This window comes from Ostrinia nubilalis, chromosome 8, assembly GCF_963855985.1.
Source record: "Ostrinia nubilalis chromosome 8, ilOstNubi1.1, whole genome shotgun sequence".
In the NCBI taxonomy this organism is placed as follows: Eukaryota; Metazoa; Arthropoda; class Insecta; order Lepidoptera; family Crambidae; genus Ostrinia; species Ostrinia nubilalis.
The window spans coordinates 2,718,276-2,731,434 of NC_087095.1; the positions used below are offsets into that span (position 1 = coordinate 2,718,276).

At 39.8% G+C, this 13,159-nt stretch overlaps 1 protein-coding gene across 1 annotated transcript; it reads right to left on the bottom strand.

Annotated features, from left to right (window-relative positions):
* Positions 1-841: 841 nt before the first annotated feature.
* Positions 842-7,073, bottom strand: LOC135073735 (uncharacterized). The gene is made up of 6 exons (XM_063967895.1): positions 6,875-7,073; positions 5,433-6,037; positions 5,230-5,329; positions 1,742-1,831; positions 1,330-1,485; positions 842-923 (listed from the first exon to the last, which is right to left on the bottom strand). The coding sequence occupies exons 1-6, from the start codon at positions 7,064-7,066 to the stop codon at positions 861-863; spliced, it is 1,206 nt and encodes a 401-aa protein (XP_063823965.1). The 5' UTR covers positions 7,067-7,073; the 3' UTR covers positions 842-860.
* Positions 7,074-13,159: the final 6,086 nt, after the last annotated feature.

Here is a 13,159-nt window from a genome sequence, read left to right on the forward strand (position 1 = left end):
CTTTACGTCATCGCAAATTCAGTCCCTAACTCTCGATGATAGAAGCCTTTTTCGCTCAGCTATGTCTCGTCTCATATGAAAAATTCGGAATTTCTTTTAGGAATTAACAGGAATGTTTCATTGGAAATAAAAACGAACTTGGCAAATTTCAACAACGAAATACGATCAGGAGTTTCGTCACTACACTTTTGGGTCTTGGTGTCTTATTTTTGGCGTATACTTACGTATTTCGGAAGGCAACGCTATGAAAATTGAAACTTAGAACAGTTCAAGGCAAACTGCATTCGGTTACTTTTTTATTTATTAACTAGCGGCCACCCGCGACTTCGTACGCGTGGATCCCGTTTTACCCCCTTAGGGGTGGAGTTTCGTAAAATCCTTTCTTAGCGGACGCCTGCGTCATAACATTTACCTGCATGCCAAATTTCAGCCCGATCCGTCCAGTGGCTGTGCGTTGATAGATCACTATGTCAGTCAGTCACCTTTGAGTTAGTTATCTTTATTTAAATATTAAAAATGTCAATGCCAATGGATATTCGCAACATCAGAACTATTGGCTTTTCAAGGGCCTGTAACATGTTAGGAGACTTGTCTTTGGTTGATATTATCATCATTATATCAGCCATAGCATAGGAGGTCCACTGCTGAACATAGGCCTCCCCAATGATTTCTGTAATGATCGGTTGGTAGCGGTCTGCATCCAGCGCCTTCCTGTTACCTTTATGATTGATATTAATAAAACAATAATTGCATAATTCATCCAAAGCTACTTTAATGAAATTAGGTACCGAACAACTACAGGCTAAACGTGAAGGGAGCAAGTACTTTAAGTACTTGTCCTTTATGACTTAAATCTTCTTTTACTCTCTCTTGTGCGTTGCTGACTGCAATACGGTAAATGCTTGATAACCGCCTTTGACACACTGCAAGTAAATAACAATAAAATCAATATAATTGGTAAATAAAAACTGAGGAGTTTGTTTATAATTTGGAACAGGGACTACTGTTTTGATATAAAAATATTTTTGTGTTGAATAGTCCATTTATTGAGAAAGGCTATTGTATCTCGCTACGACTAATAGGAGCGAAGCATCAACGAAAAATATTGAATAAATAAATAAAAACATTTAAACGATTTTCATTTTCTCTGAGAGATTTTACTTAGCGAGAGACGTCCACCCACAAGGTATATTGACAACCTCATAATGGTAGCAGGAAGGCACTTGATGCAGGCCTTCAAATCATTGGGGGAGGCCTATGTTCAGCAGTGGACGACTAGTTCTGGATCTGTTGAATAAATTTTGAGCCATACGTTTGTATGATACTTACTGTACTCATTGTCAGTAAAGAAAATTCACTGCCGAATGCCGTTTTCATACGGAACTTCTTCTGCATGTAGGTTACCATTATGTAGTAACATTTCTTGTCTTTTGCTGACAGATTTATCCAGTCGAAGTTCAATAGAGCTAAGCTCCATTTCTCCGCCTAAAAATAATCAAATCTTTTTAATTAATTTTTCATCGTCCTAAAAAAAATACAAGTCATTTTTTAAAGTTAAACAGGCATTGTGACCTACAAATGGTACCAATTTTATAAATTGTATCAATTTGTTTTGTTTAATAAACAATATTTTTTCCTTGAAAAAAATATTGGCTCAGATGGAACAGAACAGAAAGCTTAAGATTTACTTGATATAGTTGAAAACATTTTTTCTGCAAATTCTTAATCGATAGTAGGTTACCTTGTTTATAATTTGCTCTCCAAACCAGTTATAAGCGAAAAGCTCTCCTATGGCCGGCAGTGCGATAGACAAGAATGCCAAGTCCACCCCCTGAAACACGAAGCTAAATAGAGCCAGCCAGCTTATTTTTTTTTAATTTTATTTATTTGGTTTACCAATAAATAATTGTTACACCAATGCTTACAAAAAAATTTGGTCCACAAATGTGCAAGTATTGTAAACCGTATACTGTAATAATTTAATATGTTGGGCCAAATAAAATATTTTCTTTCTTCTTTCTAGATAACAATAACTTTTAGAACTAGGTGCACAATAATAGTACGGTAAACACTGCATGCTCATACTTAGATAGCGGCCGCCCGCGACTTCGTACGCGTGGATCCCGTTTTACCCCCTTCATCTATGTTACGCGGTTTAGATTTTGTCATACAAATGTTTTTCCCGCTAACTCCCCTTTCCGTGGGAATTTTGCAATATCTTGTTGTAACTAAGCCCAGATGAGGAAGTAGAGGCTATGTATGAGGACATAAGTAGGGCCATACATACTACTAAAACCTACTTCAATGTTGTTATGGGGGACTTCAACGCGAAGCTGGGCATGCGAAGTGATGATGAGCTGAGAGTGGGGCAATTTGGATGTGGGCAACGGAACCCCAGGGGGCAGAGGCTGGCCGAATTTCTGGAGAAGGAAGACCTCTTTGCGATGAACTCCTTCTTCCAGAAGCCGCCTCATAGGAAGTGGACATGGATGAGTCCCGATGGTTCTACGAAAAATGAGATTGACTTCATCATGACCACAAAGCGACGAATATTTAGTGATGTCTCCGTGATCAACAGGGTGAAAACCGGTAGTGATCACCGAATGGTCAGAGGCATACTAAATATTAACGTCAAGCTAGAAAGGTCCCGTCTGATGAAGTCTACGCTCCGACCCTACAATTCCCATATCCACTGCCCCGAGAGCTTTCAGCTCGAGTTGACAAATCGCTTTGCATGCCTGGAAAACTGCGAGTCAGTGGATGAGATCAATAACGGGTTCGTAGAAACTGTCCAGGCGGCTGGGCTTAAATTCTATAGACCTCGTCGTAAAGACAAGCCGCAAAAGCTCACCGACCACACCCTCAACCTCATGGCAGAACGACGTGCAATGACGCTGCAGTCCTCCGTTGACGCTACGGCATATAGGCAGCTCAATAGACAGATAAGGAAGTCCTTGCGACATGATATTCGCAACTTTAATACTAACAGTATTAAAGAGGCGATAGAGCGGAACCAAGGCTCCAAAGTGTTCGCAAGAGACAACTCTATTGGGCAAAGCCAGCTGACGAAGCTAACGACGGCAGACGGTAGTGTAACGTCAACAAAAGCCGAGGTTCTAGGTGAGATCGAGAGGTTTTATGGACAGCTATATACCTCGGTCACCAAACCCGTTGATAGCTCAACTTCAGATCCAAGAGCTAAGCTAACTCGACACTATACCGAAGATATCCCGGACATCAGCCTATACGAGATTAGGATGGCTCTCAAACAGCTAAAGAACAACAAGGCACCGGGTGATGACGGAATAACATCGGAGCTTCTGAATGCGGGTGGAACACTGATACTGAAAGTCCTTCAGAGACTCTTTAACTCCGTCCTACTCCAGGGAACTACGCCAGAAGCATGGAACAGAAGCGTGGTGGTGCTCTTCTTCAAGAAAGGTGATAAGACCTTGCTGAAGAATTACAGACCCATCTCGCTTCTGAGTCATGTCTACAAACTGTTTTCGAGAGTCATCACGAACCGTCTCGCGCGTAGGTTCGATGACTTCCAGCCTCCCGAACAAGCCGGATTCCGAAAAGGTTATAGTACCATAGACCACATCCATACGCTGCGGCAGGTTATACAGAAGACTGAGGAGTATAACTTGCCACTATGCTTGGCGTTCGTGGACTATGAGAAGGCCTTCGATTCGATTGAGACTTGGGCAGTGTTACAATCTCTCCAGCGGTGCCGTATTGACTATCGGTATATCGAGGTGCTGAAGTGCTTGTACAAAAACGCCACCATGTCGGTCCGAGTACAGGAGCAGAGCACGAGGGCGATTCCACTGCAGCGAGGCGTTAGGCAGGGAGATGTTATATCTCCGAAACTGTTCACCGCTGCATTGGAAGACGCTTTCAAACTCCTGGAATGGAAAGGATTCGGCATAAACATTAATGGCGAGTACATCACTCACCTTCGGTTTGCCGACGATATTGTGGTCATGGCAGAATCGTTGGAAGATCTTGGCACAATGCTCGAAGACCTTAATCGAGTTTCCCAACAGGTAGGCCTGAGGATGAACATGGACAAAACGAAGCTTATGTCGAATGTCCATGTTACGCCCTACCCAGTTTCAGTTGGGAGCTCAATTCTCGAGATTGTCGACAAGTATGTATACCTCGGACAAACGATTCAGCTAGGTAGGTCCAATTTCGAGAAGGAGGTCAATCGTCGAATCCAACTCGGCTGGGCAGCGTTCGGGAAACTACGCAACATCTTTTCGTCCAAATTACCTCAATGCCTGAAGACTAGAGTGTATAACCAATGTGTGTTACCAGTGATAACTTATGGCTCGGAAACGTGGCCTCTCACTATAGGCCTTATACAGAAGCTCAAAGTTGCACAGCGTGCTATGGAGAGGGCTATGCTTGGTGTTTATTTGCGAGATCGAATCAGAAATGAGGAGATCCGTAAACGAACCAAAGTCGCTGACATAGCCCGACGTATTAGCAAGCTGAAGTGGCAATGGGCAGGGCACATAGTACGCAGAACTGACGGCCGATGGGGCAGAAAGGTTCTGGAATGGAGGCCGCGTACCGGAAAACGCAGCGTGGGACGTCCACCTACAAGGTGGACCGACGACATCGTAAAGGTAGCAGGGAAGCGCTGGACGCAGGCCGCTACCAATCGATCAACATGGAAAGCATTGGGGGAGGCCTATGTTCAGCAGTGGACGTCCTGTGGCTGAAATGATGATGATGATGATGAACTAAGCTTTAAGTTTACTAAGGTACCTGCATGCCAAATTTCAAGCGTCTATCTTACGTGGTTTAGATTTTTCAAACAAAATGAATTTTAGACAAAAACATTTGCAAGAAAATTCAAATACAGGAACAAAAGGGGCAAGAAACTACTGAACATCATTATTATTATCGTGTTAATTTATTTATTTAAGAAGCACTAAGTCTAGCATTGTATTTATATAGGTGCTTGTTCACAAGGAGACGTCCCGGTTTTTTGCAGGAACCCTTTTTTTGCAGGGTCCCGTCAAATAGTATGCGTATTTTAATATGAACATTCACACAAACATCCCGTTTGCAATATCCCACAAAAAACCGATTCGTACGAATTTGGAATTGGAATTTCAAACACCACACATTTTGTTTGAAAGTTATGTTCACACGACTATCCATTTTTGCATCCTGCATTACTGGATCCCGCAAACCATGGGAACGAGCCCTTACCTGGGTAATTAGCAGAAGTACAACGCAAATCATCACCGCCATACTAATGAGAGTCACTAGTGCTAGCCACTTGAAGACTGAATTCAAAACGTCTAGAAAGCTGAAATACAGACAAAATTATTATAACCCTATGATAAAAAGAACAAGTACTGCCTTAATGTCAACTTGCTAAGAAAGAACAATAGTTATTAGAGAATACGTACTCGATTAACTTTACGTGGGCTACGTAGAATTTCCTTAAACTATCATTCAAGCGAGTACCATACTGAAGTTTGCTTTCATTTCTCCTTTCTTCTACTATCAGCAACTTTGCCGCACTATCGCAAGCAGAACAGAAGAAGAGCATTATTACTACAAACCACATATCAGGGACTAATATAAGAAACGCAGCTTCGAACGAAAAGAAAGTGTGCGCGAACAACCCTATCTCGTAGTACGGTGATCTCATAGGCATCAAAATAGATGTTGTCTTCGACATTGTCCTCTTTTCTCCGTGGACATAGTGCCACATTGCTGCCAAGAAATATATCGTCAGAGGTAAATTTGACGAAAACAACATAAACTTTGCTAGTGACCGCGTCTTCTTTAACAATTGTTCCATCTTTTCTTCGGAGTCATCGGTGATTAATTTGCACACCGTAGTCTTGAGTGCGATGTACAACTTCTGAAAATCTTTCCGAGCCATAAGAAAGAAGTAGTATCTGGATGGGCATAAAGCGGCTATGATGAACGTGAGTGAGCCTTCAGCGATGAGTTTGACATCGTCTGTGCCGCTGACGAATACCCAGGTGCCTATTACCAGGCCTGGCTCACTCCGCGCGGTACATCCGATAATTACCTACAGCGAAGCGCCCCGCCGGCGGGTATTATATCAGTCGAGTGTCACGCGCGCGCCCGTCGAGACTTGATGTTTTGCCTTTAATAAATAATTTCTTTTGAATATAATTTATGATGTTTTAAGAATTTTATCGTTAAAATATTAACTATTACCTTTCCGTGTAGGTAAATGAAACGGAAGAGTAACATCGATACACCAAGTTACGACAAGCTAGTTCTTTTACCATACCTAATGCATAGGTATTAAATAAATTGTTGCCAAAGTACAGCGAATAACATTAGATTAAGTTTGTGCAAAGTCAAATACAAATATGATTTTCGGGTGACGCCTCTCGTTCTAGGATGTAGCCGTTTCGTGTTTGCGTAGTAAGTAGGTAGGTATGATGTCATTCTTTCTTCTGTGATAGTAGGTATGTTTAATTTATTTGTCTTATGTTAAAATAGGTATGAATGAAGACATTGTATTAAAATAAGTACTTTTTTATCCTAAGTAGGTATATTTAAAATGTTATTTTTACAAAGGTAAAATAACACTAATACTTACCTACATACGTACCTCATTACAAATACCTAAGTAGATTAATTCAATTTTTTCACTAGACAGCATAGCAACCCTAACAGCGTAAGAAGAGTTCAGAGACACGCGATAGAAAGAGACAAAACTTGTAGGTGAATAAAATTGTAGGTACGTAGTGCTGTGCGAGCTGAATTACACTGTATCACGTGGTAGCGAGACTCGCATTTATTTAAATCGTCTTGCGGAGTAATCCTTCTGTAGGTACTACTATTATTTATTCTGTGCTATTACGACGTATAACGTAGAAGCTACGAGTACCAGTTGGTGTGGCAGAGACTTCATCCAGCTCCAGTACGGATCGAGAATTTGATTGCCGACTGCTCGCTGTGTAATGAGAATAGCGCGCATTACTTCGTCAATTTCGCTCCTATCGCCGACGGTGCGAGTGCATTTTTCGATAATTCCCTTGGGGATTATTTTCATTTTCGCAACCGATTTGACGAGTACGTCCGCCGGAATTAAAGAGGGTTATGATTTCGAAATGATTCCGAATGAACGCATCCACGGGACAGGCAGTAACAGACGATGAACTATTTTTTTATTTTTGGCTTTATTGTATTGGACTTCAAGATTCCAGATGCAATGATTTATTTGCATAAATAAAGTAGTACAAGATTAGGTCTTATTCACTAGGTATAGCGCTATTCTCCCTATAATTACTCCCGAATTGCTAATTTATGACATTCTTGTAATTGTGATACTGACATTGTATTCTCACATTTTATTGTGATCATAAAATTGTTTAATTTATGTGACATCCTGAATTTTAATCCTTACCTGAATTACGTAATTGGTTTAATTGATATTGTAATTGCATTGTAATAAATATTTTTGACTTTTCAATTCTATTGGAGGTAGATCATGTAATATTAATAATGACTTAATAATTTGATAATAATACTGCATGGCGACTAAATGTTTGCATATCGCTATGTCGATAAAACATTTTGTTCTCGTAACAAAAAAAAAAAAAAAAATATCCGCAGGCAAGGTAGGTCAATATAAATAAATTAATTAACTGTAGCAGCTTATGAGCTAAAAGTATACCTACCATGTATACCTATAATTATCACGACAAGATTTGTTCGTGCTATTCTTGATAGGTTAACTGGACAGAATCTTCATATTCAGAGCAAAGTAGTGACCAACATTGCTTTTCGTCATGCATTTTCCGCTGTTTGTTCATCGTCACCAGACCATTCAATCGTTTCCAGGAATCCACCCGTTTTCCAGAACCAGGTAAATTCCAATAACGCTTTATCACCCGTCTGTATCTGCTGATGGCCGCTGCAATTATTTAATCGTACTAATTGATCTTTCACCGCCTTAATTGTCATAATTATGTAGGGGAGAGGGGGGCAGCTTTGGACAGGGGCAGCTTAGAACAAATGAATTTAAAAATCACTGGTTCAGGCTACAATGGTATAAATCATAATTTATATTGCCAGCACTGATGCGCATAGCTGTCACATATAATTTTTAATATTTAACTGTAGGTTAACCGGTAAAAGTGCTTTTTTGTTTTTGACTGCCAGTTTCGCACTTTTTTATTTTGGTTCTAAGGTTTTTGTGGACGTAGTTTTATAAAATAGTGAGTGGTTTGTTTACTATATGGAAGTTTAAATAGTTTCAATGAAGATTTGATAAGAAATTGCAACATAAAAGTATGTTCCGTTATGAAATTTATGTTTTTTTCTGGAAATATACCCATGGGGCAGCTTTGAACGAAATGGTTGGGGCACCTTTGAACTTTATCAATTTTATTTTTTCAGTGGTATTATGAAACGTTAAGTTTTCTAATACTTCGTAGAAGGTTCTTACATAAAAAATAAGCAGATTGCTTTACTGTAACAGATAAAATTTCAAGCTGGGTGAAGTCCGGGCAAAAGCTAGTTTTAGTAGTTGATTGATATTTTTAAAATTATGCAGTTTTGTCTTTGATGTGTCATTAAACAGAAAGTTTATTAGTATTTAGTTAATTGATATATCTTATATTTACTTTTTTTTAATAATATCCCTAAGTTTTGTGTTACTTTGTACAGAGTGATTTAAAATAAAATAAACATCTTAAATTGATCCCAAATGACACTGATCATTTAGAATTTTGTTTATTAATTATTTAAAAAATACACTTCATAAATATTAAGTTTTATTTCATTGAAAAAAATACTAATTCAAAACTGCCCCAGGCGTGTTCAAGGCTGCCCCGACTACGGGGCAGTTTTGAACATTTACAGGTCTGTGCAAAAATCTAAATATCTTAATAAGCGTTCATGAACAATTAACCCTTTCAGACCTGGCGTCCACAATTGTAGACATAAAATATAAATCAAAATTATAAACTTAACTCTGTACATTTGAAACTTAAAACGGTTGTCTTCATTTGTTCAATTAATAAACTACCTAATTTAGTACTTTTAACACCATCTCTCGTTGTATAATATCACTAATTGACAAGTTTCAACCAGTGCCCGAGCGTGATTTGAACTGTGCAGGTGAGCTCTTTATTTTATTTTGAAAAAATATGAAATAGTAACAGATATCTTCTGTAATAAATACTAGCGTGTATTTATTATTACTAGGGACACATGGAACATACAATTTGTGTATTTTGTATTGTCTTTGTATCACTAATCTCGAGTTTTAGATTTGTACTCAAATGATCCCATCAGGAGGCAACTGAGCATTTTGAAATTGTTCCAAGTGATAACAGTTTTATTATAAATTCTTTTTTTTTTTCAACTTTTTTATTGTTCAAAAATACATTTATGATAGAAATAATATAATATATTTATTTTATGTATTAAATAATTATGTAAATCATTTTTTTTTATTTCCAGATAATAATACTGTCAAAATGTTCTCACCAGAGGCCTTGAGAACACTTTATAACGGAAATCTCTCTGATTTTGTGCTATCTTCAGATGACTAAAAGAAATATGGAGAAGCCATTGATCGATTCCTCGAAATTGTTGACAGTATGTTTACCTCGGACAAACGATTCAGCTAGGTAGGTCCAATTTCGAGAAAGAGGTCAATCGTCGAATCCAACTCGGCTGGGCAGCGTTCGGGAAATTACGCAACATCTTTTCGTCCAAAATACCTACTGCGGTATTCTTGAGGCACTTTAGTCTTCAGGCACTGGCCTGAAGACTAAAGTGTAGGTACAACCAATGTGTGTTACCATTATGACTTATGGTTCGGAAACGTGGCCTCTCACTATAGGCTTTATACAGAAGCTCAAAGAGGCACTGCGTGCTATGGATAGGGCTATGCTCGGTGATCGAATCAGAAATGAGGAGATCCGTAAACGAACTAAAGTCGCTGACTAGCCCGACCGATTAGCGCGCTGAAGGTGCAATGGGCAGGGCACATAGTACGCAGAACTGACGGCCGAAGGGGCAGCAAGGTTCTGGAGTGGAGGCTGTGTACCGGAACAACGCAGCGTGGTACGTCCACCCACAAGGTGGACCGACGACATCATAAACGAAGCAGGAAAGCGCTGGACGCAGGCCGCTACCAACCGGGCAACATGGAAACCATTGGGGGAGTCCTATATTCAGCAGTGGACGTCCTATGGCTGAGATGATGATGATGATGAAGATGATGATGATAATGATGAAAGAAGACAATTAATTTTGTTATTTAGATAAAAAAAATGTTTTTTTATAAACACTAATTAAAAATAGTTCCATAAAAGTACGTTCTATTATTTCAATAACACTGTTAATCCTATAAGTTTTTTTTCACGTGGGACGGATGGCCACATTTGTAGACATAAAAAGAAAATGCATTTTCTCGAAAAGTATAACACTAGGATTTTTTTCATTATTTTATTCTTACATACCTTACTATACTTTAGTTGCATAAATTTTACTAAATTGATCGGGTGAAAAAAAATAATTCAGGTCTGAAAGGGTTAAGAAGAACATCATTATTTTGTTGTGTGATAACCATGACCTCTATCTAGGAAAAAATTTATTGAAATCAGTCAAATTTAGAAGATATTTAATAAACTATGAAAATTGTTCAAAGCTGCCCCCCTCTCCCATAATTTAAAGCTGTTACCAACTATGTAATTTCAAGTATTAACTATGCAGTCAGTAATTACGATAAAAACCACAGTTCAACCCGATTGGAAACCCTATTGGAAGAACATAACGTTCAGATTAGTTCAACCAATTGCTTCGGGCTTAAGTAATATTAAAGGCCGGTCAATCAATTCTCATAAATAAAACACTGAACACTCAACTTTCACATTATATTGCCTTAATTTAGATACAATTCATCACTTAGCACAAAAGCGCGCGGAGCCCAATTAGGCCTTTATCCAAGGTTTCTATCAGGTTTGTTCAACCACCACAAAAATAAGTACAACTTATTGGTTCCGATAAACTCCAAATCATAGAACTGTAACCCATCCTACTTCCAAGAATGGAAAGAACCCTCACTGTTGATGAGCAGTGGACTGTATGTTCGTGGGCTAGGAACCGGCATAAATCTTGAAGGCAGAGTACTTGTTGTAGACAGCTTTATTTCTGAGTTCTTTACTTTTTCTTTTCGACCACTTTGATTTCTTAACTCGCTTCTTATCTGAATTAAACTAGTCAGCTGGAATGCCCTGCTCCCTATTTTATACTCTTCCCTTTCTCTCGCGATATTGCCATCTCTGTCTCTCATGTTCTGGAATATTCAAAGCGAGAGGTCCGATGTGACCGTCTCGTTATCCTCGATCTTCCCAGTGACGAGATGCAGTGTTGCTCGATTGTCACGTCATCGTCCTTGCCTTCTTGCCGTGGCCATCCAGACTTCGGTCTTCTGAGGAACGACGGCCCTTGGAACAACAGACTCATCCTCTTCCGATGTAGGCACGTATCCCGCTCTCGACGCCACGTCGGCTACGTTCAAGTGAGTGGGTACTCAAACGCTACTCCGACGGCCTTGTCTCCTTGGTGATCTCTTCAAGTCGATGCGCTCCGTAGGGTGTATAGCGGCGGCTTTCGTTCCGCAGCCAATGCAGCACAGTTTAGGAGTCACTCCAGTAGATAGTGTCTTCTACAGGCAGCCGATGCACTTCCGTTCATGCTGCTTGTAGCTCCAACCTCGATATCGTTTGTCTTCACTGGAGCCACTTTGGCACGCGCAGCTACCAGCACAACTTCCGCGTCCTTCCTGTCGTTGTAAGTGAGGTGCCAATACGCAACGGCGGCGTAGGCTTCCTCGCCTGCATCGCAGAAGATGTGCAGCTCTCGGAGTTTCATTTATCTCCCCCCCGTAGTAGTATCGAGGAATACGCAGTCTCTTCATAATCTGCAGGTCTGACAGCCATTTCTCGAAGTATGCTGCGACGTCTTCCAGCACGGGCTCGTCCCATCCGGTCTTGAGGCGCCACTGCTTTTCAGGAACTTCTAGGGGAGTCGCTCCTTTCTTCGCGCGCCTGCCGCTCGGGGCGACTGCTAGCAGCCTGTCGTCGTTGCTGTTCCAGTTCCGGACATGGAAGACCGCCTTCCTGTGGTCTTCGTCCACTTGAAAAATCACTTCTTTGCTTGCTCGATGTCGTTGAAGCTTTCCACGAAGTCACCACTACAGCGCCCAGCGTATGCCTTTCTCAGTAGGTTCTCCATTTGCTCATGATACTGCCTCTTCTCTTCGGTATTATTCAAAATTAATTTAGAACATTGTGAACTCCTAATGACGTAATTATAATGAAGTTATACAATGCAATACAAATAAAATAAATACTATCGGACCTAAATGATTTATGGGATTGGTTATGGTTCTTTTAACATTTTCTCTTTAAACCCACACAGATTAGGCCATTCCACACAGTTTGCGCCTCGCCACACAGCCCTATGATGTCGCTACACAAGCCAAAACATCATAGTTCATGATGTCTCCCACACAAGACACGACATCTTCACAATTCCTGATGTCACACCAGACATCCCACGCAGAATGACAATGTCCACACAGTTTCATGACAATGCCACATGTCCTCCTCACACAGCTTCAGGACATCCATCTCACACAAAATGACAAAGTCCACCCAGTTTCATGACAATGCCCACTGGTGTATGATCCTCACATAGTACATCATACCCCTATTATTATTATTTTCAAACCATTCCCATAATCACAACATCATAATAAATTTGCTAAAATTATCTTTATTTAACTAATAAAATATTTCAATGTAAACTCTAAAATATTAAGATGAATAACACAACTACATAAATCATCATTAATAATAATGCCAGTAATAAACAGTGAAACAATTGATGCTTAACATTGTGTCTTAGTGAACACAGTTGCTTCACACACAAATGCAACTTTATCATAATAAACTTACTATTATTGTTGTGTTGCCAGCAATACACTTCCAACTATTATCTTTGGAAAATGCACATACTTTCATGAACTTACCATCCTCAAGTAGGAACAAGCATTCATGGAAATATCCAAGAACTTTAATTTAACAAGTACAATACTTCTCTTCTCATGCTTGGCCAAAATTCA

Excerpts from the sequence above, each read along its gene's own strand:
- LOC135073735 (XM_063967895.1), bottom strand. The coding sequence starts at position 7,066 with ATGAAAATAATCCCCAAGGGAATTATCGAAAAATGCACTCGCACCGTC. Across the intron at positions 1,832-5,229 it reads TACTTCTGCTAATTACCCAG|GGGGTGGACTTGGCATTCTT; the intron begins GTAAGGGCTCGT and ends TTCGTGTTTCAG. Across the intron at positions 1,486-1,741 it reads GAGAGCAAATTATAAACAAG|GCGGAGAAATGGAGCTTAGC; the intron begins GTAACCTACTAT and ends GATTATTTTTAG.